This window comes from Musa acuminata, chromosome BXJ2-3, assembly GCF_036884655.1.
Source record: "Musa acuminata AAA Group cultivar baxijiao chromosome BXJ2-3, Cavendish_Baxijiao_AAA, whole genome shotgun sequence".
Taxonomy (NCBI): domain Eukaryota; kingdom Viridiplantae; phylum Streptophyta; class Magnoliopsida; order Zingiberales; family Musaceae; genus Musa; species Musa acuminata.
In genome coordinates this window covers 32,739,432-32,765,682 of record NC_088340.1, presented here as the reverse complement: position 1 = coordinate 32,765,682, position 26,251 = coordinate 32,739,432, and the positions used below count along the sequence as shown (strand labels likewise).

Below are 26,251 nucleotides of genomic sequence, written 5' to 3'. Positions count from 1 at the left end.
GGTTGTAGATTTCCTTTTACCGCCGTTACGGAAGACTAATGCTGTGTGATCGTCACTTGGTCGTCAAAAAGTGAAATGCTTGGGAATTGAGTGGAGAGGGAGAAGACTTGATTCATAAATGATCATCGTCCATCCTTGGATCGACATGATCGAACATAACCATGTTAATAGCATTCAATCGATGCATGCTCAGAATACCATTGAAAATAATTTTATGATCATGGATGACGGATGCACCTACATATAAAATACCTCACACCAACATATGATCAAACAAAACAAACGCTGTCCTGCACCATCTCCACTCTCTTGGGTGCCAAGTTCGACGCACTCATCAAGGCTCATCTCAATGGGCACAGAAATCCCATCAATACAGGATCCGGAAGGAACAATGTCTGCAGCCTTGTTTCAAGATTACCATGACATGAATCCAACATCCAAACTACAACTGAGCAATATTTACCATTACATCAGAGATCACCCTTAACCCTGAAATGTCAAGAAACCCTTCCATGTGCAACATATACGTCGTGTGTATACACATCCGCTTGTAACCATTCGCAGAAAGTCATTTGGTATTTATGTATAAAAACCCAATTAACTATATAAGAAATCCTCGGGGACTATCTGCATTAAAGAGTTAGTGAACAGAAGCACTCCACTAATGAATGACAAGTGACTGGTTAAACTTGATTAAGGATACATACTTTTTAACGTAGCCAAGGATATTGGATGGAAGTTACTGCAGAAATTCCATCTTCTATAAAGCACCAATTCCAGTCTTTGATATCTTGCAAAATTATTTACATGTTGCTACAAAACAAACCAATGATGACCTATTTGATTGAGAGAGTCATGTACCATTATTATGGCTTTCTCTGGTGAAGCTCCGGGTGCGCATTCTAGTTCCTTCAGGGATCGTGACCTTACGCCGCTTGTGTGGCTGCCGCACTAGTATTCGCCCTATCACTTGAACATCATCCTTGTCCAAAGGCTTCACATCGTCAGTAACGATGATATCTTCAAATGAAGAAGGCAAATTCACTTTGCAGTTGCCATCGCCACTACTGATGTCCACGCTGTGGGTTTCCTGATGGTTATCATCCTGTCTGGCTTCAGAACGAGTTTCCTGGCAATCCTCACCATCTCCACTCTCTTGGGTGCCAAGTTCGACGCACTCATCATGCCCATCCACTGTTCCCCTACCATCCATTACCATACAATCTGTAACATCACTGACCCCATAAGCATGTGTGTCGATGTCCCCACCATCTATGATCTGACAATCTGTCTCCCCGGTGCAAATTCTCAGAGAACCTTCACAATCTGTGCCCTCTGCTTTAGATGCATCATTTTCTTGAGAATCTTTAACAAAACCATCCAGCTTTTCTCTAGGAGACGAAGTAGGGCTCTCTGGAACATAACCAAAATTCTCTGGTGAAGCCAACCTCATTTTTTCATCTTGCTCTCTTTGATCGATATTCATACTGTTGGAATTCATGCATTCAGATGCCAGATCTGTATCTGCATCCTTTTCATCTGCAGTGCTCCAGGGTGTTACATTGGCACTAGTTACATTCATAGAGTTCATACAAAACTGGGCATTAGGGCTTCCATCCTGTGGCTGACAATCTTCTTTCCCCAGGCAAGAGGAAGATAAATGTTCCCTTCCATCAGCATGCTCCTAAATGACAAATACAATATGACAATAAGATAAAAATAAAAAAGATGCAAAGCACTATATGTGCCAGCTCAAAAAATGAAATAACAAATTCCAAGGTACATTTAGGACCTCAGAAAAATCTGGTGAAAGTATTAAGTAGACAAAGAAGAAAACTATACCAATATTGGGCATGAAACAAATAACAGGTTTGATGAAGTTGCAGTATGCTGGTGAACATCAGCTCCATGCTTGGGTGAAGACATTGTATTTTCTCCTGGTTCAAGAAATTCTGGAATCATCAATCTTGTTTGTTCATCACATTTGGTACCAGAAGATGATGCCAGATGTCCAAATTCATTTCCAACTCCAGCATCAGGACATACTGCATCACCCACTAATCCTTTGGCTGGGCTGCAGTGTGCAGAAAGAAGTTCTACATGTTCTTGCTCAACGTTAATTTCAGGATACCCTGAGGATGAAGGATGCACTTTGCTGCATGTGCTAGTATTAATTTTCTGAGTAGGGTTGTTAAGTTCATATATCAGCTTCCAGATAAGAGAACGCTTTAGAGAAGCCTCAGCAGGTGGAAACCAATCAGCACTGAGCTGAAAATATCCGAGGCAGACAAGTGAGCTGGAGAGAGATACATTCTATTTATTTAAATCTTGTAAAACTAGCATAGAATCCTAATGCCATATGGCACTTCAGATGAAAATGAGACATTTCAATCAGGCAGGTTATTATCTTGGGGCATCATGTCAAAACAAAGAAATATTGGAAGCTCCGACTCTTACCACGATAAATCCACAAAAGCATAGAAAGTTTGAAACTCATTCAGTACAGACTTGTGTTCCTACAATATGTGCTAGAAAGTCCTCATTTGGCGAGATTGCAGGCCCTCGGCCAGACAAGATTAGGGTCAGATGAACTCATTTTAGAGTATGTTCAACAATTGAATTAATTTCTCAAATGTGTTTCGTGTGAAAAGTCGAGACGGGCAAGAAATGCAAACCCTGACAACTATGGTAACTGTCAAGCCATTGATTGTCAGTGTCTTGTGAGTGGAACATCTGAAATTACTGGTTTTCAAACAAGAAAGGAGGCATATATTATGCTTTCTTGAAAAGTGACACATGGCCCATAAAACCATCCCAGGAGGCCAGGACAATACATCACTAACCATCAACATTAACCAAACTAAGAATTTGTTAACAATTCCACGATCCCAATGCTTGTCTACATCTCATTCAATATGCTGTTTTCCAAATCACAATCAATCTTAGCCCTTCACTTTTCTTGCACGTTTCTTCCTAAAACACATCCTATTGCCTCACCTTCTCCCATATCTTTCATTTGCATAATATCCCTCCCCTTAAAACCACTCTATTTCTGTCTACCATTTATGTCATCTGTTTTCTTCAGCCTTATTCTCTTTTTATTTTCCCTTCTTCGTAACTTAACCTCCACTTTGCCAGGTACTGTAATGTGGTGCTTTTTTCCCTCCCAAAAGAGATGCTTAACAGGACACGGTGGCAGGTCCTGAATGCAACAAAGATGAAATATCAAGACATCAATGATAATAATTGGTCTGAGGACCAACTTGAACCGGACCTCATAGTTTAGAAACTCACCATGTAACTTGTTCAGAGAAAAATTTTATGATTTGTTCATCCAAAGTCCCATAAAATCAAGAAGTCAAGCATCCATATTTGTTATGGCAAGCATATTTTATATCTAAAATTCATATTTGAAGACTGGCAAGCATCCATCACACTTACTCAAAAGGATTCATGGTGGCATAGTTGCCAGAATACCAATGTTGTCAAAAGTTTTTCCATATACAGAGTAACTTGTACACTCAGTAATACAAACATTTTCTAAGACGACCAATGTATAAAAGCTTAACAATACAAGAGTATAAATATATATTTTAGAGTAATTACACTAATATGCAACTATATCTACAGGAATGCATCTTACAAACGGAAAAAATGTAGAAAAATCTTGAGAAGTTACAACAGCAACATATTTTGCATTGGCCTTGTCATTAGAATATATTAACAAAGCTTAAGGTATATATTATTTAGAAGAAGAACGAAAAGAACTCACAAAGCTGGAGAACTTGGTGACTTTGAATGGGTCAAAACTCACAGGAGCCTCTTCCAGAAACAACTCAACATAGTGGAGTAAAAAGAGACCACAATCAAATGAATTCTCCTGTTGTGGCAACTACAGCACCAAAAAAGAAAACATTACAAAAATGAAAATTGATCTTCCAGAGAAAATTTAGAAAACAGTTAATACAAGCATGTAAATCAAGATCTATCATTCAATAGTTGTATCATAATGATTTACGACAATTAACACAGAATAATCAACTTAGATTTTATTGAATCATGTAGGTACTGCTTATGTGATCTTTCACTAATATGAGAGAGAGAGAGAGAGAGAGAGAGAGAGAGAGAGAGTTGTCTAAGATCAAAAAGTTCTCTTGAAGTTGTCTTATGTCATTAACTCATTTTGATTGCACATGATCATACATATATATACTATTTATATTATGGTAGACATATCATACTTATATACATGCTGTTATTTATTTCTAACATATGAAAAACAAGTAAACAAAATACAAAATAGAGAAAATAAGGATTGTTTTGCATCCAGATGTCTTTATAGCTTAAGAATGTACATCCAGCAGATGAGCTAGGTCATTTCTCCAATATAATAAACCTCCTCAAAAATAATGTTGGTAGTCAAGAAGTGAAAATTCTTGGAAAAGACTGAAATAAAAAAAACACAGGTAAAATATAGATTAATTTAAACCTCATTTCTCCCATTTAAACCTCCTCAAAGATCACTTTAGCCTTTGAGAAGAGAAAATTCTTGTAATAGCTATGAGAATGCATTATTACCAAGGATAAACAAGAAGTTATTAGTTATGAAACTGTATACCATATTAAATAAAGAGTATGTCCAAGTTTTTCAACAGCATTTTCCTTGTCATAGGAAGTGGATCTAGAGAAAAAAACTAACCTCAAGCGAGACAAATCTTAAATTTAAGTATTTCAAAGAATCATCTTCAGTTGTTTCTGGGTGTCTCTCCTTCCATTCTTCCCACATGTAACTGTCATTCACGAAACGATAGCTATTAGGCAATGACACAAATCAAAACAACCAATGAGTGCATCAAGTAAAGATTCTAGCCATAAATTAAGCACATATTGCCAAAAATAGAAAAATAATGCAGAGGATTTTAACCAAGGAAAGCAATTTCGACTGACTCTCGGTATGGTATTTACTGATCCAACCGTTGATCAATTGATCGTCGACCAATATGCAGACCATCCAACTTCAGGCGATTCGTATGCATGGCATATCGGGCAATAGGTCGTGTGAACCGAGTGGTAAGGCTTGTGAACAAGGCTTATTGCCCCATTCAGGCCTAGAACTAGGCCTGGACTGGCCAATAAACCCAACCTATTTTTTTATTTTCATAATCCTAAAAATAAAAAACCCTAATACCTAATCTCTCTCATGTGTTCTCTCTCTTCCCTAGCGCCTACATCTACCGCCACTTGCATCCACCACCGCCCACATCCGCCACTACTTACGTTTGTCGCCACCATGCCCTAGCAATCGATACTCTCCTCGCCCTCCTCCATTGCACTCTCTCCTCTCCTCCACTATGCCTCCTTATAACACCCCGATTAGTCTCATATCAGAAGTAGGCAAGACAAAAATTTATTTGATGGGTGTACTACTATCAACTTCAGCTTAAACTTTTTGATGGGTGTACTACTATCAACTTCAGCTTAAACTTTTTGAGCTAGTGGTTCAAGCTTAACGAAGTTAACAAACCAGTTATTCCATCAAGCCAGGTCAACATTTGGTATCAGAGCAAACCTAGTTTTAAGGTATGATATAGAAACTCAAGTACGAAAGGATTCCCCATGAATGAAGTAAAGGGATTCGTCAAGGTGTGGAGCCTTCACTGAGCTATGCCTCGCATGCACCATGTTAAGGCCTGATATGGGCTATGCTAGGCCTTGACGAGAACATCAAACCCTTAAGCGGAGGAGTTTGTAACACCCTGATTAGTCTCACATCTAAAATACGCAAAACTAAGATTTACTTATAAGGATCTGATGAGTATACTACTATCAATTTCAACTTAAGGACTGGCATGGGTTTGATACCCAAATTTGAAAACCTTGATCTCAATGGTAATTGCAGCACATTACACATCCGAAGTATCGACATTTGTAATATGTAGAAGCAAGGTTCGCAATACCGTACCGTACCGGTATTTCGACCTGGGCTCGGTACCGGTACGGTACGGTGTACTGAGCAGTACACCCAGCTAGTGGTTCAAGCTTAACGAAGTTAACAAACCAGTTATTCCATCAAGCCAGGTCAACATTTGGTATCAGAGCAAACCTAGTTTTAAGGTATGATATAGAAACTCAAGTACGAAAGGATTCCCCATGAATGAAGTAAAGGGATTCGTCAAGGTGTGGAGCCTTCACTGAGCTATGCCTCGCATGCACCATGTTAAGGCCTGATATGGGCTATGCTAGGCCTTGACGAGAACATCAAACCCTTAAGCGGAGGAGTTTGTAACACCCTGATTAGTCTCACATCTAAAATACGCAAAACTAAGATTTACTTATAAGGATCTGATGAGTATACTACTATCAATTTCAACTTAAGGACTGGCATGGGTTCGATACCCAAATTTGAAAACCTTGATCTCAATGGTAATTGCAGCACATTACACATCCGAAGTATCGACATTTGTAATATGTAGAAGCAAGGTTCGCAATACCGTACCGTACCGGTATTTCGACCTGGGCTCGGTACCGGTACGGTACGGTGTACTGAGCAGTACACCCAGGTGTACTGAGCACTGTAGCACTGCTACAGTGCGGACCGGTACCAGGCGGTCCACGTACTGTTGGCTTGTCGGACCGGTACGTACCGCTCGTACCGGGCGGTACGATTCAGTATGGCAGACACTGTGTAGAAGTTTGTAATGAAAAACACAACCAAAAATAAGGTATTCTTATTACACATGAAAGACAAAAAGATTAAGCCGAAACTAAGCCTTGCAAATTACATAATTTAAATTACACATTACAAGGACTACTTGGACTGATGGGGGATGAAAAACCAACATCAAGGTTTTCTTTCCAAGGTCATGTGCTCGCAATGGTTCATGTTAAATTGGTCATTTCCCACAAACGATCCAATACAGCTAACAATATCTTTCGAGCACATGAAGATCATCAAGATGATGACAAGTTTCAAAAGTTCAGCTGTTCTCATTGGATCCTCTGGCAATTGATTTAGGCTCCCAACACTGTCCATAGAGTACTATTGAACATGATGAGAGAGATTCTCCAATAGCAACAATAATTGAAAATCTTTTTTTTTCATGAAAAGCAAAAACAGGTCATTCAACACCAGCAAACATGCACTAAAGTCTCATTATAGGAGAAAAGAAAAAAGCTTCAAATGAACTATAAGGGATAAATGGAATGATAGAAACAAGGCAAAAGTTGGCTAGATAATAAAAAAATCATTCAAAGAAAATATCAAAATGTGCAAGAAAAACACAACAAGAATAACAATGACAATAGATGAAAAAAGGAGTGGTTTGAGAAGCCTGAGATGGTCCCTACCACGATCTATATCAATGCTATCTCTCAGTAGCTTCACCTATGACCCTTGGTTTCACCTTTTCCTCCTTGGACACATCTTTTCGGTGAAAGAAAAAGAGCTCCAAGAAATAAATATTAAAAAGGAAGAAGCACATGTCCTCCCACATTATGCAACATGCCTAACCTAACGAGACATCCCAACAAGAGTAATCTGATATCTTCACAGCTAACCATTATGTATAACTAAAAAAATGTATCATCATAAATATCAAAATTCGTTTAGTTATTATTTGAATCAATCTGCTCATAACAAACAAATTAATCTTCGTGGATCAGGTAATTTAAGGTACACATCACAAAGATTTGTCGGGAATGACAAACCAATATCAAGACTTGCTTTCCAAGGCATGAACACATGCTAATACCTGGTGGCCGCATGGCATGTGCATCCCTCAATTTGAAGTGTGGATCATGTATGAATGCATGTGCTCACAATTGTTCACGTATAAACTGGTCATCTGCCAGTTATTTCTCACAATCATTCATAATAGAGGTAACAAGTATCTTCCAGGCACACAAAGTTGATCATTTCATTACCTGAGCTTATTATTTTGCTTAATTGACAATATCAAATCCCATCTTCAGGTAAAGATCCAAGTATGATGTCTAATGACCATAAATAGTGCTTGCCACAAACACATTTATGTTACCATAAACAATTACAGAAGTTAATAAACTGATAAACTATGTTGGGCCTTAAATGTGTATGTGCTTACCTTTGGATAATATTCTTAAGACCACTATGACTGCCCTTGATAGAATCCATGTGTAATATACAAGGCACTTTGTCAGAATCAATTTCATTATCTGCAATAACAAAATAAAGCACGAGTAAAGTTGTGCATATGACTGGACTGGAGTATGAAACTTCAAAACAGAAATTCTTGCCTTCCAAGTTTGCTACTTCTCCTGGATGACAAATAATGAGCAAACTCCAGTGCAGGCTGCCATTCAAGTAAAATTTAGATCAAGATGCAACGGTTTGCCTTCTAAACACAAATTGCAAAAATTTCTTACTTGAAGTTTACAGGTATGAATATGTAGTCCTTCTCAAATATATTTACTTTCCGAGTCCATTTACGGACACGCAGGAAAGCTGCTCTGCCTTCTGAGACACAACCCCGGTCCTTGTCAAGATCTGCTAGCTTACGGAAGAAAAAGCTGTTAAAGAAATGAAACCTATGCTTCTGATCAGGTTGAATCTTGTTCTTCAAGTACCTAAAATGCAGTAAACAACAAATGTTCAAATTCCACATAGACAGTATAAGCAAAATATATATCAAAAAGATATGCATTGACTTAAAGATAATACACAAATAAACAACACTAATAAAAGATTCACTGATCTGAAAACATTCATTGTTATCCAACCATCAATATAGAAATTCTACAAGAACAACAGAATGATGAATAACATATGTGAAACAGTGAAAGAACTAGGCCAAACATGATATCATTTAATTATATTAATGTAATAGGTGGCTGTTATATACATATATATATATACACACACACACACACAGAGAAAAGACTTCAAATTTATGCATCTCTAACCTTGAAGATAGCAATGCAGCCATTGCAGTCCTAATACTTCTCTGGTCACCAAAGTGAAGTGTTAGGTGATGCAAAGATAAAAAGAGCATACACAATATATGAGGCTCCCACCAATGCGAAGTCTGAGAGGATCAATCTATGCAACCTTACCTAGTTCTAAATTAGGTAATGCAAAGATAAATTTAAAAAAATAAAATAAGAATATGAAATTTGATATTAATCATAAATCTCAAGACACCTTAATTCTCTATTATGGCATATCTTCATCCTCAAACTTCCTTGTCCCCTTTTCTCTCGTTATATCTTTCCTCGAGTGTGAATATTACCCAAAACGTAGAAGATGAGCGAACTATGATGGCTGCAGCATACAGTAATCATAATTGTAGGAACATCTCTTCTGTTTTACAGTCATGGTTGTAATCATTTTTCTCTTTTTTGCCTCCATTTCCACCTTGGTTTTCCCCTTCTTCCCTTCATTTCTACTCATTTCTGTCTTTTTCTATTAATGATGCTGTCAACTACCTAGGATTTCCAATAATCAGCCAACTTCTGTAAAGTTTGTACATTCTGGCCTATTTGACCATTTTCTGGTTATAAGGCTGAGTTATTGAATGAAATTGAATCAATTTAATGATCAGCTATCTTGTAATAGAATTGGCCAATAATGCAAACCACCATTTTTTATTGTTCAAAGATTAAAGAAATAAAAGCATCTGAAAAGCAAATTAAAAGAAAAGCTAGGAGCAAAATTGAAAACCTGAATTATAATCAAGGCACCAAAGTTACAACAAGGAGAGGTGCTAAAGATAAGCAATGAAATGGTGATGCTGACTACGAATCCAGGTAGATGTTTCTCTACAATCATCCACATAATAGCATCACACTAATGGAAGATATTTGCGTGAGTAAGTTGCTTACATGGACATAATATTTACACATAAATCTGTCCTAATCCACAATGTTATGCATCAGAACAACTCATATATATTAAATTGATTAACTGCAAGAAGTCATCTGTACAGTACAGATATACCCCTCTAAGTTACATGTTACTTGACAATAAAGAGCATTTCCTGAGTAGAATTCTGTGCATGAATAGCAAAAGGGTCTATCAAGTGAATCAGCAGAAGTATTCAGTTGAACTTACTTGATATAGAAGTCGATAATGTTGTCATTGATGAATGTCTCAGGTTGTAATAGATCAACATCTCTTTTACTTATAGAAACAGCATCAGGATCGCCTTTAGGGTACACAACATCTACAACGGAATCTGCAATTCTGAAGCAAAGCAGACTGCACAAATCAGATGTCACAATGGAAGTATAATGAGTGAGACTAAAATCGTCCTTAATCCACAAAATAATATGCTGTCGTTGACAAAAAGGTACCACTCCGAAGATCTAGTAGCCACCAGGATGAAAAGTAGCAGTTATAGCATCACACTAAGATCACCCTAACCAGTGATTTAAAAAGCACTAGGCGCCTTTTGGCGCCAAGGCCCAAAAACGCCCGAGGCGCTAGGCGCTCGCCCGAGCGAAGCGAGGCGCTAAAATATAAAAATATAAAATATAATTAATAAATATAATTATTTAAAATTTTAAATAAAAATATAAAAATATATAATATAATTAATAAATATAATCACATTAACAGTATAAACCTGTTGACGGAGAAACGAGGAAGCAGCGGCGAGCGGCGACAGCAGCAGCGGCGAGCGGCAGCGGGAGCTGCGAGCAACGGGAGGGCTCGCGGGAGGCGCGAGCAGCGGGAGGCGCAAGCAGCGAGAGGCGCGAGCAGCGACAGCGGCGAGCAGCGGCAACGGGAGCAAGAGCGACGAGCAGCGGGAGGCGCAAGCAGCGGGAGGGCTCGCGGGAGGCACGAGCAGCGACAGCGGCGAGCAGCGGCAACGGGAGCAGGAGTGACGAGCAGCAGGAGGCGCGAGCGGCGATAGAGGCAGCGTTTGCGAGCAGCGACAGCGGCGAGCAACGAGATCGGGATCGGGATCGGGATCGGTATCGGGAGAGGTAGCGGCAGCGGGTGAGGGTTGGGTAAGGGTTATATCGGTTTAGTTGGTTCGATTGAACCAACTAATAACCGAACCAGGACCGAACCAGACCTAAAATCCTGGTTCGGTCGCCTTGGTTTACCCATGCGCTCGCCCGAAGCGCCCAGCGCCTGGGCTCGGGCGAGCGCCTAGGTGGCGCTTGTTTGAAGCGCGCCGCCTGGGAGATTAGCGAGGCGCTCGGGCCTCGCCTCGCCTCGCCCGAGCGCCTAGGCGAGCGCCCGAGCGCCTTTTTCAATCACTGACCCTAACTGTCAAGCATACGCATAAGTTCTGTTCTTCACTTCTGAGAGAGCTTCTTCTGGTTTTTATTAAATTTTATGGACATTCAGAATGCTTCAGAGAATGTTGCCTTTAGTTGCATTAACAATAAAATGGCAACCATATGAGAAACATTAGAATGCTAAATCTTGTTCATCTATTATCTATTGAGCACATGAAAAGAATGTATATGCATAAATCTATGAAGAGAAGCCATGACTTCATACTTATATTACATGTTTAATCAGAGACACAGAGATAAATGCACCAAAGCGAAAAATCATTCAATTTGATATGATAACAGTACCTAATACAACAATGTATAGAAGTAATGACAAACAAGATTAAGGATTCAACATGAGCATGTAGGTTGCTGAGATTTCTGGGTTTATTTCCAGATTCTGCTTCTACACAAAGATAACAAATAGGGCACCCAAATCAAAGAAGACAACAAATACCAATATAACTAGAACTCACTCTGTGAAGTAGTCCCTTGAAAATAATGCACTAGGATCCAGTGAGTCATCTTCCCACACCATATCTCTGAAATCAAAGAAAAAAATGTTTTCAACAAAAAGGCATTGAGAATTTGAGGCAAGCAGAAACAGATAGCATGAACATGAAAAATAAATGTTCAGAGACCAAATAGTAGTAAAAAATATTTGGTTAAGGGGTACAATACAATGGTCTATAACAAGATTTAACCATGTGAACTTTTAACTCTAGGAACAAAATGCACTAATGCATTTAGTGAATAAATCCCACCTTGGGTTAACTACCAACACTAAAGACCAAAAGTAACAATTGAAGCCACAGGAACATACAATGGAAGATATTTGGCAAAGTTGGGAATTATCTTCTACAACAAATATATATATATCTTATATGTAAAACTTGTGGTTGAAGTTTTTTGGACATCACCAGGCCCACTATAATCAGCAGCAACTATAATCAGACTAAAGAGAAAAACAACCACAATGGTAGTGTTGGCCTAAAGCATGACCACCTAATAAGCTGATAACAAAAATTAGGTTCAAGAGAAAATGAGATATCCTGCAACAAAAATGGTGCAATAATGCTCCACAATGCAAAAGGATAATAAAAGAACAGTGAAGAACTAGGAAGTATAGAAAATCAGTGAGAATAGATAAGCAATTTCTCGAGATCCTGTAACAGGACATGATAATAATCTTGAAAAGGGGTGAGGTCCAAGGGTCAGAAGTTCATGATGATGTAATAAATGACTATTTCATATATGCACATATAAGGGTGAAACTATACCATGACACTCTTGACAATGTAGGATTTGGGGATTATCATTGGTATCTTACATGTGTATATGTAACAAAAAGTATTAGACTCATATATCACCAATCACAAATGGTTATGACAACCAAAGATCACAAATCACATGTAAAAAATCATAAATTCACAACATAATTATGTCACTTACTATTACTGCAATTAGCCAAAAAATACCAATGTTAGCCAACGCACAAATTCATAAATCATAACATATTCTCTGAGAACCTTGATAAGTAGTTAAAGGACTAATACATAACCAAAGTGAGAGCTTTTCTCCATTGAGGAAACAAATAGCTTCAGATATTTGAATTGTATGAATGGGAATTTAGAAATGTTAAACTCTAAGCTAAACTAAACCCTACAGAAACCCCAAAACAATGTCAACTAATCCTTTCCTGAAGCATTTATGTTTAGAGAACAAAAGCATTTATGATGTAGCAATGTGCTGAATCTTGATTCTTAAATTAATTATTGACAGAAGTAACATAGAAAATGTTACTTCTACAAAGGCTGAGAAGTTGATCTTTAAGGACAACTTAATTAAAAATTTACAACTAGGCTGACACAATGACCCTCAGAAAGATCTACATCTAACATCACTACTTGGTCAATTTCTCCATCTAAGAAACTGACAATCACATGTGATGTGGCATCCATAGTGGAGACAATACCTACCCATAATAAAAACTTATTAAACTATGGCAACAACTAAAGCGCAAATCAAAGAAGAGTCTAACAAATTGATAGCATATTAACATGTATTCCAAGAATCAAATATTCTTTAGCTCATATACAAGTTTGATAGAAGGGCTGCCAGTAATTGTGTCTCCATAAAATTTCTTGTGAGCATTATAATACACATATCTCCAGTGAGATAACAATGCCACCGAGTAACATTTGTCTACGCTAGTAGTGGCTCAGGGTACTATTCCCAAACAGTGAAAAATAAATTAATTAACAATGATATTTTTAAAGCAACTGTGAAATCATACAATAGCTTAGTTGTATAATTGCATAACTTATGAGCTTAAAGAGCATACCCAGAATTTGCATTCCATATATCTCTATATCTTGCTGCCAGATTTCTAATCTTGTGTTCCTTCTCCAACCAACGCATGTCGTTCACAGAAAAAATTACCTTCAAAACATCTAGAAGCAAAATAAATAATTGAAATATCATCCTGAGCAAATTCATCAAGGGAGAGTGGAGAATATCACACTAGTGTAAGAGTTGCAGAATGTGCTTCTGTGCTCATCACAAAAGAGATCCTACAGTGACAAAAATTTGAAGGAAAGATAACGGAAAATGCAAACTGTATTATCTAAACCAGACGTACAAATTTCAAATTGTCTTAAGCAAGGTTCGCAATTTCGTACAGTACCGAGCTGAGCTATACTGAGCGGTATGCTTTGACGCCTCGTTTCTTCTCCCCGTGTGGGGAGAAGAAACCTTGTTTTCTTCTCGCGATGTCGCCTCGTTTCTTCTCCCCACGAAGCCTCGACGACGTCGCTAAGGCTTCTTCTCCCTGCGCGGAAGAGGAGAAGTTGCCGACGATGCCGAGACCTCATCACCTCAAACGAGGAGGAGGTGACATCTCATCTGCGGCGTCCTGCGAAGGAGGGCGACGACGGATCGGGATCGTCGAGGGAGAGCGGTGCTGGATCTCCAGGTTCTCCCTTTTCTTCTCACTCTTCTTCTCCCTCTTCTTCCTTCTCCCTCGGCTAATACCGTCCAATAACGGGTGGCGATGGTTGAATCGATTGTCACCGACCGATTTCGCGTGGTAACGGGGCGGAAACAACCCCAATCGAGGGGTCCGCGTACCAGTTTGTAGCGGACTGGTACGTACCGCCCGCATCATTCGAAATTAAAAACCCAAGTCTTAAGTACCATGCATGTTAGAAATTAAGAGTTGTGAACTTTGAAGTGATCACATCCATGAAAAAGAAACTTCCTTCAATTGTTCAATTAGATTTTTGAACTAAAGAAAATTATACTAATTTTTTGTTGTTGTAAATTTCATATGTATACCAAGAACATTGTCCTTGATAATAGCCTGACCAAATCCTTTCTGTATATTTTGAACTGAAGCACCATATGTTTGCGTCCCAATAACCTAGAATGGCCCTAAAATTGAAGATGAGGTAATAGTCGTCATCCTTTAAAATCTCCGATTCTCTCAAAATTAAAAATGAAGAGACTCCATATTTGATCATGGTAAGAATCAAAGTATCGACTGCAGTACACACCAGTTCAGCTGGCATGAACACTTTTATGCCATGACACCAGCACAGTCCAACAGCACTAGACATCCCCATAATACCATGTCATGTGCATTGATCTGGCATGCAGCACCACAATGTTTACACTTACGCAATGTCTAAGTCATGCACAGATGTATCCCGCAATTCTGATACATCATTTCACAAGTATGGTACATCCATTGTAGTTAACAGATCAACAGAGTACAAATGACTTCAATCCATATGCTAGTCCTATCAACATGGGCATCACTGTCACTGGAATTGCAGGAAGCCGAATGAATTACCATTATCTATGGACGAGTGCATTACTGTCACTTATTTCTTTACTAGGCAGTGCGCATTAGATAAGTTTCATGAACCCTTCCAAGTTACATAGGACATCCCAAGACCTGCATGTAAGTGTGAATCTTCGAGTCAAATCCATCTTAATCACAAATTCTAGGATCCAAGGATTCAGCAAACAAAGGACCGAATATCCAAATAATGGACTTATAATATTGAGCAGTTATGCTTATAACCAAGGACGATCTTTCACCAGGACCGAAACAAAACGGGTGATACATACTCATCCGTCTGTGAATCATTACATGGACTGTTCCCGTTTCAGGTAGTCTGGTCCACCCATATAGAAAAGAAGGAATTTGTCTATGCCTTTGCCCTAATCACATCTTGCACGTGCATGCACGACCACACCGAACACTGTTGCTGCACATCACCTTTGCCCTAATTGTGTCTCATGCATGCAGGATATATCACGAATGTCTACCGAATATGCCTCTTCTCGTCTTCCTCCACCGCCTCCTCTCCTTCCTCTTCCTCTTCTTCTGTCTTCCTTCACCACCACCTCCTCTTCTTTTTTCTTTCTCCACTCCCTCCATCATCTCCGCTTCTTCCCTTCTCCTTTTTCTTCCTCCTTCCTCCTCTTCCACCACAGCACCTTCCTCTTTGCATTCATGTTCGTCTTTGAAACACCGATACCAACCGATACGTACAGATTCGGCCAAGGACTAGAACAAGTCTGGTATGCAATATGACAATCCTTGCTTATAACTACATAAAAGCTTTTGGCACCTCCATTCCTAACCAAGTTCTATGGAGAAAAGAGCACACACTTTATGTCAATATAGAACCGGGCAGAGACAGCCAAGCTCACAATTGGAAGCTTTATAAATTGTTTATTGAAACAAAAAAATCAACAAATATATGTAAACAGACCACAGATATATGTCATTTTGTAAACATTTTCCACCTGACATAAATATCAGTACTAAAAAATCAACCTAACAACCCAATCTAATCCAAAAGAGTACACGGCTAACACAAAATCTAGTGGCGACCAGATTATACAAATCACAGAAAAAAAATAATGCATCAAGGAGTTCAACTGCCAATCTCCCATTAACTGAATATAAGAAAGAGACAAAATTGATAGAAGAAGTATGTAAGAGACAAAGTCAAAGTAAATTGTAAAAAAACATTAATGAACGTACCAGAAACATTATGATGTTTCTCACTTTTAGTCACATCATTTGCTCTTAGGCAAAGTTTAACCAATGCAGTAGTTACCTGGAATAAGGAGACACAACTGATGCTATGGACAACAATGTAATACATAACACAACAATAACAACAAAGCTGTAACACTACAATGTAATACAAAAAAAAAAGATCTTCCATGGCTAAGAAAACTCACAGTTCCACTCCACCGACAATCAATATGAACTATATCAGAAACAGCCCATTCAGAAGCAAACTTTTCATCACTTCCACTTGCATCTGAACACTCAATCTTAATGCAATCTGAAGAGAAGACAAGCTGAGAATCTCCATACAAAGTGTTCCCATGTATGACATAGTCAGGGTAGATCATGACTGACATCTGATTGTTAAACTGCTAATCACAAAATAGAAGATAGCAAATCAGGTAAATTGCTTTTAATATGAGCAAAAATAACACTTGAACTTGCAGGATTAAACTATTGTGTTGAAGTTCCAAGTATTTTGTTCATAAAAATATACTTATGCACTGCTGACAGCTTACAGGATCCAAGAAAAACCAACATCAAAATCTGATTAAAATATTCCAGAGTTGAACCTTAATTGCCGACATATTGTACACAACCATTGAATTCTACAGTGACAGGGAATTATAAGTGGAAGAGTTGCAGAATTTTATTGGGACCTAGATGAGATTACATATTTACTTAAGACAATGAAGTACTAGTTTTGGAGCTTTTGAATTCATATATTGACTCTTTCGAAGCTCACAATTTTTTGTAACAGTTCTGTTTCCTTCTGTCATTATATTGCTTAGCATTGCTTTCAGTACATTCTAAGCTCAAGTTCATCATTGCCAAGTCAATCTAGATTAGCTAGCATGAATTAACTGCATTAGGTTAGGTTGTATCTCATAGATCAATCTACATCACATGTATGACCAATTGTCTATGTTGTCATATTACACTCTATCTGATGCCCCCAAACCATCCACAACCATAGACATGGATGGGTTGGGTCACTACACTTGGGCTAACCAATTTTAAGCCACATGTTTGAGAATGTTGCCAAGTTATTAGATTGGTTGGCTACCAACTCATGAAGATTGTATCAGCTTTCTGCATGGGTTGGCACATGGCAATATGAAGATTTCATGATGCACATGAAGAAAAATGTTGCTTCACTTTCTCCCACATTGCAATCACCAAAAGTGGAATGGTACAATAGCAAATCAGCAAGTGCTATCTTTAAGTTAAAGAGGTCCTGACCATGGTTGTCAAAAAGACCTAGTAAACCCTGGTGACAGATCTATCCTACAGACTAGAGGTGCCTCAGGCTTCCTATGTGGAAGCCAAAACAACCAAATTAACAAAAGCCAATTCATTCATGCTAAATTCAACCAATACATAACAATCATGGAATTTCAATAACCTCTAAGAGTACAGTGTTTTTGTGTATTTGAATCCTGCAGCAGTAGTATTGACATTTGAAATGCATCATTATTATTTTACAATAAATAAGGCATGCATTGCATATACATTCATGCATGAATTTATCAACTAACAGAAAACAGTATGTATAAATTCTTAAATGTATATATGGTAATCTAGCATAGACAAAGTATCCTAAGACCCGATATTTCAAACTTTAGTGAAAAGGTCTAATACCAAAGTCTCAGTGTGACCTATTCGAGCTTGCATTGGCATTATGAACAGCATATATAACCACGATTTTCAGTTTTGGGTACCAGACTCATGTTGTTCCGTGGCCAAGTCGTTTCAGATTTTGTCGGTATGAGGGAGGCAGTAACGTAGAAGATGAAGAGTGGAGGCACCAAAGAAGAAGAGGAGGGGAGGAGGAATCATTACAGGAGGAGAAGGATGCAGCAGAAGCTGAGGAGGAGGTTGAGAAGAAGAGTACTGCTGGCAAATGGGAGTAAGGCAGTACCTCATATGGACCATCCGAAATTAGGCAGTTCACATGCGGTTTCATGTCCGGATTGGTAAATATCAGCCAATACATACTAGTCCAAACAAAATTATGCTCCTTGCGTATAACATAGCTAGTTTCCCTTGACATTGCAAATAGTCCATATAAAGAAACACAAAATAATAGACGGCCAAGTGCCAATTTCAAGATGAAGAGATAAGAGAATGATATTCTTTCATTCATAAATTTCCTTACTTTTCTATCAAGTGATGCAAGCATGATGAGTTGTGGGCTTCAAGGGATATCTAATAGTTTTTAGACCTTATTTAGGTAGGGCATCACTATACAAGATACAGCTAATCGGCCTCCAACATACATACATACATACAGCTAATCGGCCCAGTGATTTAAAAAGTGCTAGGCGTCAAAAGGCGCCAAGGTCCAAAAACGCCCGAGGCGCTAGGCGCTCACCCAGGCGCTCGCCCAAGCGAAGTGAGATGCTAAAATATAAAAATATATAATATAATTAATAAATATAATTATTTAAATTTTTAAATAAAAATATGTTATTAAATTAATCTAATAAATATAAATACTATTACTAGTATACAGTTAACAGTATACTGTATACTGTTAACAGTATACTATCGAAGAGTGTAAGGGAAGAGTCGGAAGACTGAGGATGTTGACTGAGAAGAGCGGGAGCAGGAGCGACAGCTGCGAGCGACGACAGTGGTAGCAACAGCGAGCAGCAACAGCGGCAGCGACGATAGTCGCACCGGCAGCAGCGAGCAGCGGGAGCGGAAGCGGCGAGCGGAGACAATGGCAACAGTAGCAACGACAGCAATAGCGAGAGCGGGAGCAGAAGCGGCGAGCGAAGACAATGGCAACAGTAGCAGCGGCAGCGGCAGCGACGAGCGACGACAGTGGGAGCGGCAGCGGTAGTAGCGAGCAACGGCAGCGAGAGCGGCGAGCGACGACAGCAGCAGCGGCGGCAATAGCGTGAACGACAAGCAGGGTTAGGGTTGGGGAAGTCACACTGATATCGATGCTTTAGTTGGTTCGATTGAACCAACTAAAGCACCAGAGATCGAACCAGACCTCAAACGCTGGTTCGGTAGCCTGGTTTAACCCAGGCGCTCGCCCGAAGCACCCGGCACCTGGGCTCGGGCGAGCGCCCAGGTGGCGCCTCTTTGAAGCGCGCCGCCTGGAAATGAAGCGAGGCACTCGGGCCTCGCCTCGCCTCGCCTCGCCCGAGCGCCTAGGCAAGCGCCCGAGCACCTTTTTAAATCATTGAATCGACCTCCAACATACATATATATATATATATATATATATATATATATATATATATATATATATATATATATATATATATATATCCATTGTATTTATCTTCTTTTCATCTGCAAGCTGATATATGTAGACTACTACCAAACAACTATTTCCTCTGAAAGTGTAAATAACACACTTAAGTAGAAATAAAATCAACCATAAAAAGCACAGTAGACAACAATCAATCAGACCTTTCCAAAAACAAATTAGTTAAATTAAGGCTCTTTAAAAAAGATTTACCAAGGTTATTAAGCATCTAATATAAAATACATCAAAACATCCAATAGTACACACAAGACTAGCCAGCAAATAACTATCAATATGATATACACAACGTGGACAAAATTACACCAGCAAGTAACGCTTGTGTCAGTATAAAAAGTGACACTTTATTCAAAATTGAACACAAGTTGGTTTCAACTCTACAACTTCTATGAGCATAGAGCTGAGGGATGTTTCCTATCAGATCTCCAATTCTAGTTGGCCTCTTCTACTTGTTCCGACTCGATCAGTCTTTCCGGTTTCCATTCCTTTTGTTATCATTTGGTTCCTCCTATGGTTTCCTCTTTTTTTTCAGTTTCAATTCTTGGAACTTTGGAGAAATAAGTTTATTTTTAATTATAGAGATTATCAACATGATGCATACCAAAGATCTACAAAAAAATCCCAAACTATTTATCACAAGCATCTAGATCATAACCAGAACCAAGGAATTGAATATCATGGGATAACACCTACACAAGGCACAATGTACTAGGCCACGTTTAGACTGGGTTGTGGATGACCTGGTTTGATATTTAATCGCATTAAAGTTACATTCCAATTCTAAATAGATTTTGGTCTACAGATTGTTGGTATGGAACCTTATGATTTGCGGCTTGCAACCCTGTCTCCCAATAGAAACCATACGGCAATGTGCAATACTCAGTGGCATTGTTGGAGGAAAGGGGCAGAAATTTCTTATTTATTCTTATTCTGTTTTTTTTCTTACCCAATTGGTATAGGTCAAAACTGACCTGCGACTGTCTCCCAATAGAAACCATAGGGCAAAGCCCAATGCTCTTGTGGCACTGTTGCAGGAGACAAGCAGAAGATTTTTATTTTCTCTTCTCTTTTTTCATATCTAACCAGTATAGGTCAGAACTAGCATGTATGCCTCTCACGGCATACTAAATCGGCTCAACCAATGTCTGGTCAGAAGTACAAGTTAAACCTTGTTTAGGACCTTGTTCTATTAGCTTTTACCACAAACACAAGGGCATTGATATCTTTCTCATTCCCTTCTCTCTTTATATCCTATTGGTATCCTACACGTTGGTAAATCACATCTATTAAAAATCAAATGCAGGGATTCTGATAACACACTCCATAGAATAGTCTGCACACCCTTAATACATTGTAAAAGACATGGCATATCAGGGAAAAAAAACTCTCCTAAGTTTCCTAAACTTCAAAACCATGCCTAAAGTTATATCAGCCATCATATTGCTTTCAATGATTAATAGGTAACAACATTGTCATTCATTTGGTCTGGTAACAATGTGAAAAATTAACTCTGGCCAAAAGGAAATCCATAAATCAGAAAAACAAATGAAATTTGACATTAATGAACATCATCAGATACAACCATACATTAGAAAATGGAACAAACAAATTGACATTTATCAAAGTTAATAAAGTCATATCCACCCTACCCAGTTCCAACCGATTAGGATGTAGTCCTACCAATCAGGAACTAGTATATCGGTATATCCTATATAGAGAAAGCAATCAACAGTAGGATATGTTTCTAAATGAAGAAGGATATTGAATTGACTAATGGTTAAAGGAGAGCATGAAACACTAACATCCACATGAAAATATATTTGATTGTTTGAAAAAGAAAGAATAAGTAAAGGATTGATTAGAGAAAGTCATGTCTTGTATAAATAAACAAATTCTCTCTGTGTTCCAAAAGGATAGCAATTGGTTATTATTACCACATCTCCCATTGCAGCATAACAATTTTCCAACTCTGGGCACTCCATCTGGCCTGAAATTAAAAAGTAAGATGCTGTAAATAAGGTATCATGCAAAAAGAACAAAACTCACTAGCAATAGTTGACCTTCATCCTCTGGAGTATCAGAAGCAGTACTTGATTCAGATCCAGACATCAAGGACCAGCTTTCTTCATCTTCAGAAACCACATCAACTGCCATCCCCTGACAAAATTCCAAATTCTCAGGATAAATAACTAAATGGAATTAATACAGTACAGAAATTTTCTCTGAGAGATGCTACAAGAGAATACATCAGCAGGAAAGTCCAAGAAATGTTTGTTGCCTATAGGGTTCTGAAGAACAGAATCTCCAACAGCCTTAGTATCCTTCCTCGTTAGATTTTCATCATCAAAATTATCTGGATAAATCTGATCATGCTCATCATATTTTGTAGAGGAAGACATGATTTCATCCAACTCTGCTTTCTCATCACCCAAAGCAAGGCCCTGCTCTGGTCCATCGATAGCATAGGAACCTGTGTCATTGTCTCTTTCGTGCATATCTACACATATGATGTTGGTCACATCACCCTTGAAAGTCAAGCCTGACGTGTCTGCATCAGAAGAGAACACAAATATTTCATTAGAATTGCACAAATTTGTAAAACAGACAATGGCCACAAATTTGTCAAAAAATGGAGTTAACCACATAAATATGAAAGAATTATCTGGTGCTTATTTTAAAATATTTACTAATTTCATGCAACGAGAGGCAAGAGCAACTGCAGATGCTACTCTAATGCAGATGAAAAGTTCTGCCAAGGATCTCCTGAAACTTGCCATTCATTTGCATTATAAATTTTTTGGTGACACAAACATGTGACCACCCCTTTTCAAGCCAACCGGCCACCCAAGCCGGTTCATACCAATCCGTGGTTCATACCAGCCCATGGTTCTTACCAATCCATGAGCCGAGATATGGTCCCCCCTCTGTTCAAGCAATTTGATCTGGGTGTTTAAAATAGAAATCAATTGAAATCTTTCTCATGCATCGTGACTCCTAGAATCCGCTGATCACACCACCCCTTGTCGCCACCTGCTCGACACCACCCATTGCAGATCATTACCTGGTACAGCTTGTTCTCCTCCTCCTTTTTCTTCCTCCTTCCTCCTCCCCCTGCTCCTGCTCCTCCTCCCACAAACCAGCAAATGGTACATAACAGTGTACCATGGGTCAGTACGCTGGCATGGACCAGACCTGTAATAATTCAGCAATGGACCAGTATGGGTCCGGTAACCGAAATGGAATTCCTGGGATTGAACATCAAAGTTTGTTCATCTTTTGCGATAAATTAGTAAGGTAAGATAGGCAAAAGAAAAAGCAATAAAAATTACAGCTGCTTTGCATCACATCTTTGTACTGTACTCAGATCCATCAACACATCCTAATTCTAAAAGTTCTATTCAATTAAATGATTATGCACTCATCAATGGACAACTCACAAACGATACAAATGACATCCTTTTCGTAAGTGTAGGGCATTTCAAAAATGAAGACAAGCCAAAGCAGGTGTCATATGTAAAGCTCATCTCCCCCTTCGGATGGATTCTACTGATGAAGTCTTCGAAACCTATCTATTACCCAAAAACTGCATTAGTAAATGAAACACCAATTCCATAAGGGCAATTTTGGTCAACATCCTTGTTCAAGATATCAGCCATTGCACCATAAGCCCATAAACACACCTCTTCCTCTGACCTCCTTTGCAGGATTACAGGGTGGCAATTAGTCAGGTATTTTGTTCACCGCATTGATGGAGTGGAAATTAGTCAGGTATTTTTTTCACTGCATTGATGGAAAAACCATTGAAACCAAACCATGAAGCCTCACTTTCTCGATGTGTTTTACCCCTACCAAACCAACAACTGAAATATAAAATTCTCAAGGAAGCTCCCAAAAGCACTTGTAGCCTTCAAAACATGCTCAAATATTTAAAAACCAAATGTAGAAAGCACAATAGTTCAGAAGCTAATAGATCTATTCCAAAAGTCAATGATATTCAGGAACCAATGCAAATGCTCAAAGACTAAAATTATATATTGCTCCTCTTCAAGCTCAATGGTAAAAATATTACACTTCAATAAGGATAAATTTTAGAAGCCACGATATGGATACTTCAAGATGCTTAATACTTCAATATGTAAAGCTAAGCTGAACCCTTCTATCGAATTCTACTTTTGTAAGTCTTGGAAATGTATCTATCACCCAATAACTACATTACTAACTGCAACACCAATATTAGAAATGCAATTTTGTTCAACTTCCTTGTTCAAGAATTAATATATTGGAAATTTGCACAATAAGTCCATAAATGCACCTCTTGCTCTGACGTTCTTTGCAGGATTACAGAGTGGCAATTGGTCAGGTTTTTTGGTCACTGCATTGGTAAAAAAAACCTTTGAAACAGATGAGAAAGCCTGGTTTTTCTCTACTGTCACGCCAATACCCAAGATATTTCAAGATGCTTATGTACCCACTACACAGTACGTCATATACTTCCTTAAAGTATCTGATTTATAAATAATAACTAGCAAACAACTACACATCAATATTTGGGGATACTTCATGGATAGTCTGGTCACTGGTGAATGCTTCATGGTGATAATTCTTGGAGGACTTTGTTCTCAGGCAATTTCTTAGATGACTTTGTTATTATGAATGTTAATCTTGAAATAAGAACAAGATGTCAGATATGTTGTTTAATCAGTCTAAGCATCATAAATTATCTAAGTCAGCAATGATTTGTCCATCTTATTTCCTTTCATTATAACTTTACTTTTCTTCTCCACAACCTAGAAGTATAATGTTATGAAAAAAGGAGTTCCTACAAACCAAGGTTTTCAGTTTTGAATTCTGGACCCATGTTGGTTGCTAGCAAACCGGTACAGGTCTGGTATGCACCAGTACACCAACACTCGGTATGTCGATGCATACTATAGGACGAACCCACTAATTGTTCCCAGAATTCTCTGCTTCTTAAAGTGAATTTAAGGGAAAATTTATCATTTGTTACACATAAGAAAAGGACAGGAAAAAAAAACTAAATAAACACAGTATACTAGTCATCCAAATTGAAACATAACAAGATGCATGTAAGATGACCTGCAGATGGTTCCAATCCACAACGCATTTGATTCTGAATGACCAAAAAATAACCGAATTATTGGAATAAACTTCGATCCATATTAATCCTAGGTCATATTAGATTGGCAAGCGTAATACAATGTGCACAAATATTGTACAAGAATGTAAATGGTCCTCATTACAAGCATAGCACAGAATTTTCTCAATGATTCTAATAGATATTCATATTAATAAGATATACCCTTATCATCGGAGTCAAATTTCCATTGTAAAATGGTTGAGCCATGATTAAAATTTCTAGTGAAACCAATCAAATTAGTTCAGTGTTGGTCAATTTTGGATGGAAGTGTTGAGTTCAAGAAACTTTATTGACTAAATTTAATCTAACCTAGTTTCTCTAAAGGGTTGCCATAGAATTTTCATTGTTTGTAGCTCAAAGACTAAGAAAATTTTGGATTATGTAAGCCAAAAGTTTAAGAAAACTTCATCTTCTCACTGCATGGTGCTGCCATTAAATTATTTCCTCCTATTTAGTCAACACTATGATCTTCCTATGAAATTAACACACTGACTTATTATGTCACGAATGACCCATTATTTGCTCATCAAAGTTTGTAGAATCTACCAACATCATTCCGAGGCTAAAACGTCGAACGGCAGCTGACTGGTAAACCAACTTAGGGAACAATTAGGCAGGTTACATAACACTTCCACCAGTTAACGTACCCATCATCAATGACACTGGTAACCCGTAATTCACCACAAATACTTGTACGTTGAATACAGCATGTCGAGAACATTTCGCCGCAAGGCAAACGAAAACCTCAACAAGAAAAAGAAAGGGTTTTGGTCGGGGAAGAGCTTACAGGCCTCGAGGAACTGGTTCTTGTTGACCGTGTCGTCCATCCTAGGCCTCAATCTGGACTGCAACTTCGCGGTGAATCTCCCAGCCGCTGCCTCCACGGCTGCCTCCTCTTCGCTGAAATCGAAGACGGCGAGATCCTTCTGCGACGAGCCTCTCATCACGGGACCCAGATGTACGCCGACGGATCGCCCCTCAGAAGCCCGAAAACCTCAGAAGCTGTCATCGCTGGTCGATCTCTCGGGGGCTGAATCTGAACAGAAATCGTCGGCAGAGGACCAGAGGAACTGCTTGACGAACGGGCCGTCGCGCTTTAATGAGCCCTAAATTCACAGGGCCCAAAATGTGTGTGTCTGAGAGAGAGAGAGAGAGAGAGAGAGAGAGAGACCGAAAGCTCGATTTAATATTGCATATAATAAACTTCGTGTCGATTTTGCCGCCGTTTCAATCGACTGACTATGCCGTTACGAACATTATAACGTTATTAATGGACTAACGGTACCGTTATAAACTATATAGTGTTAGTATATGTGACGTGAATAAATATTTATCCAATAAAATAATATGTCGGTTCTTGAATCATAATAATAGGAGCTGAAGCTGAGGAATACTACTAACTTAATGCGAGACTCGGATTACCAGCATGTAGAACAATTCAGTCATGTAAAGG

General features: G+C 38.6%; 1 protein-coding gene across 4 annotated transcripts; it reads right to left on the bottom strand.

Moving 5' to 3' along the window:
- Nucleotides 1-604: 604 nt before the first annotated feature.
- On the bottom strand, nt 605-25,974 carry LOC135584041 (probable ubiquitin-like-specific protease 2B). Of its 4 annotated transcripts, none has more exons than XM_065099785.1 (16): nt 25,586-25,974; nt 21,887-22,188; nt 21,701-21,797; nt 21,575-21,627; nt 16,528-16,725; nt 16,325-16,400; nt 13,610-13,718; nt 11,742-11,807; nt 10,088-10,219; nt 8,404-8,604; nt 8,275-8,330; nt 8,103-8,193; nt 4,700-4,790; nt 3,773-3,892; nt 1,843-2,268; nt 605-1,684 (listed from the first exon to the last, which is right to left on the bottom strand). In XM_065099785.1, exons 1-16 carry the CDS (start codon nt 25,740-25,742, stop codon nt 854-856), a joined length of 3,006 nt encoding a protein of 1,001 aa, XP_064955857.1. In that variant the 5' UTR covers nt 25,743-25,974; the 3' UTR covers nt 605-853. The 4 variants fall into 4 exon arrangements, with proteins under 4 accessions (XP_064955857.1, XP_064955854.1, XP_064955856.1 ...); XM_065099782.1 differs by having other exon boundaries at nt 10,088-10,234; nt 16,528-16,728; nt 25,586-25,892; XM_065099784.1 differs by having other exon boundaries at nt 16,528-16,728; nt 25,586-25,892.
- Between the last annotated feature and the right edge of the window lie 277 nt (nt 25,975-26,251).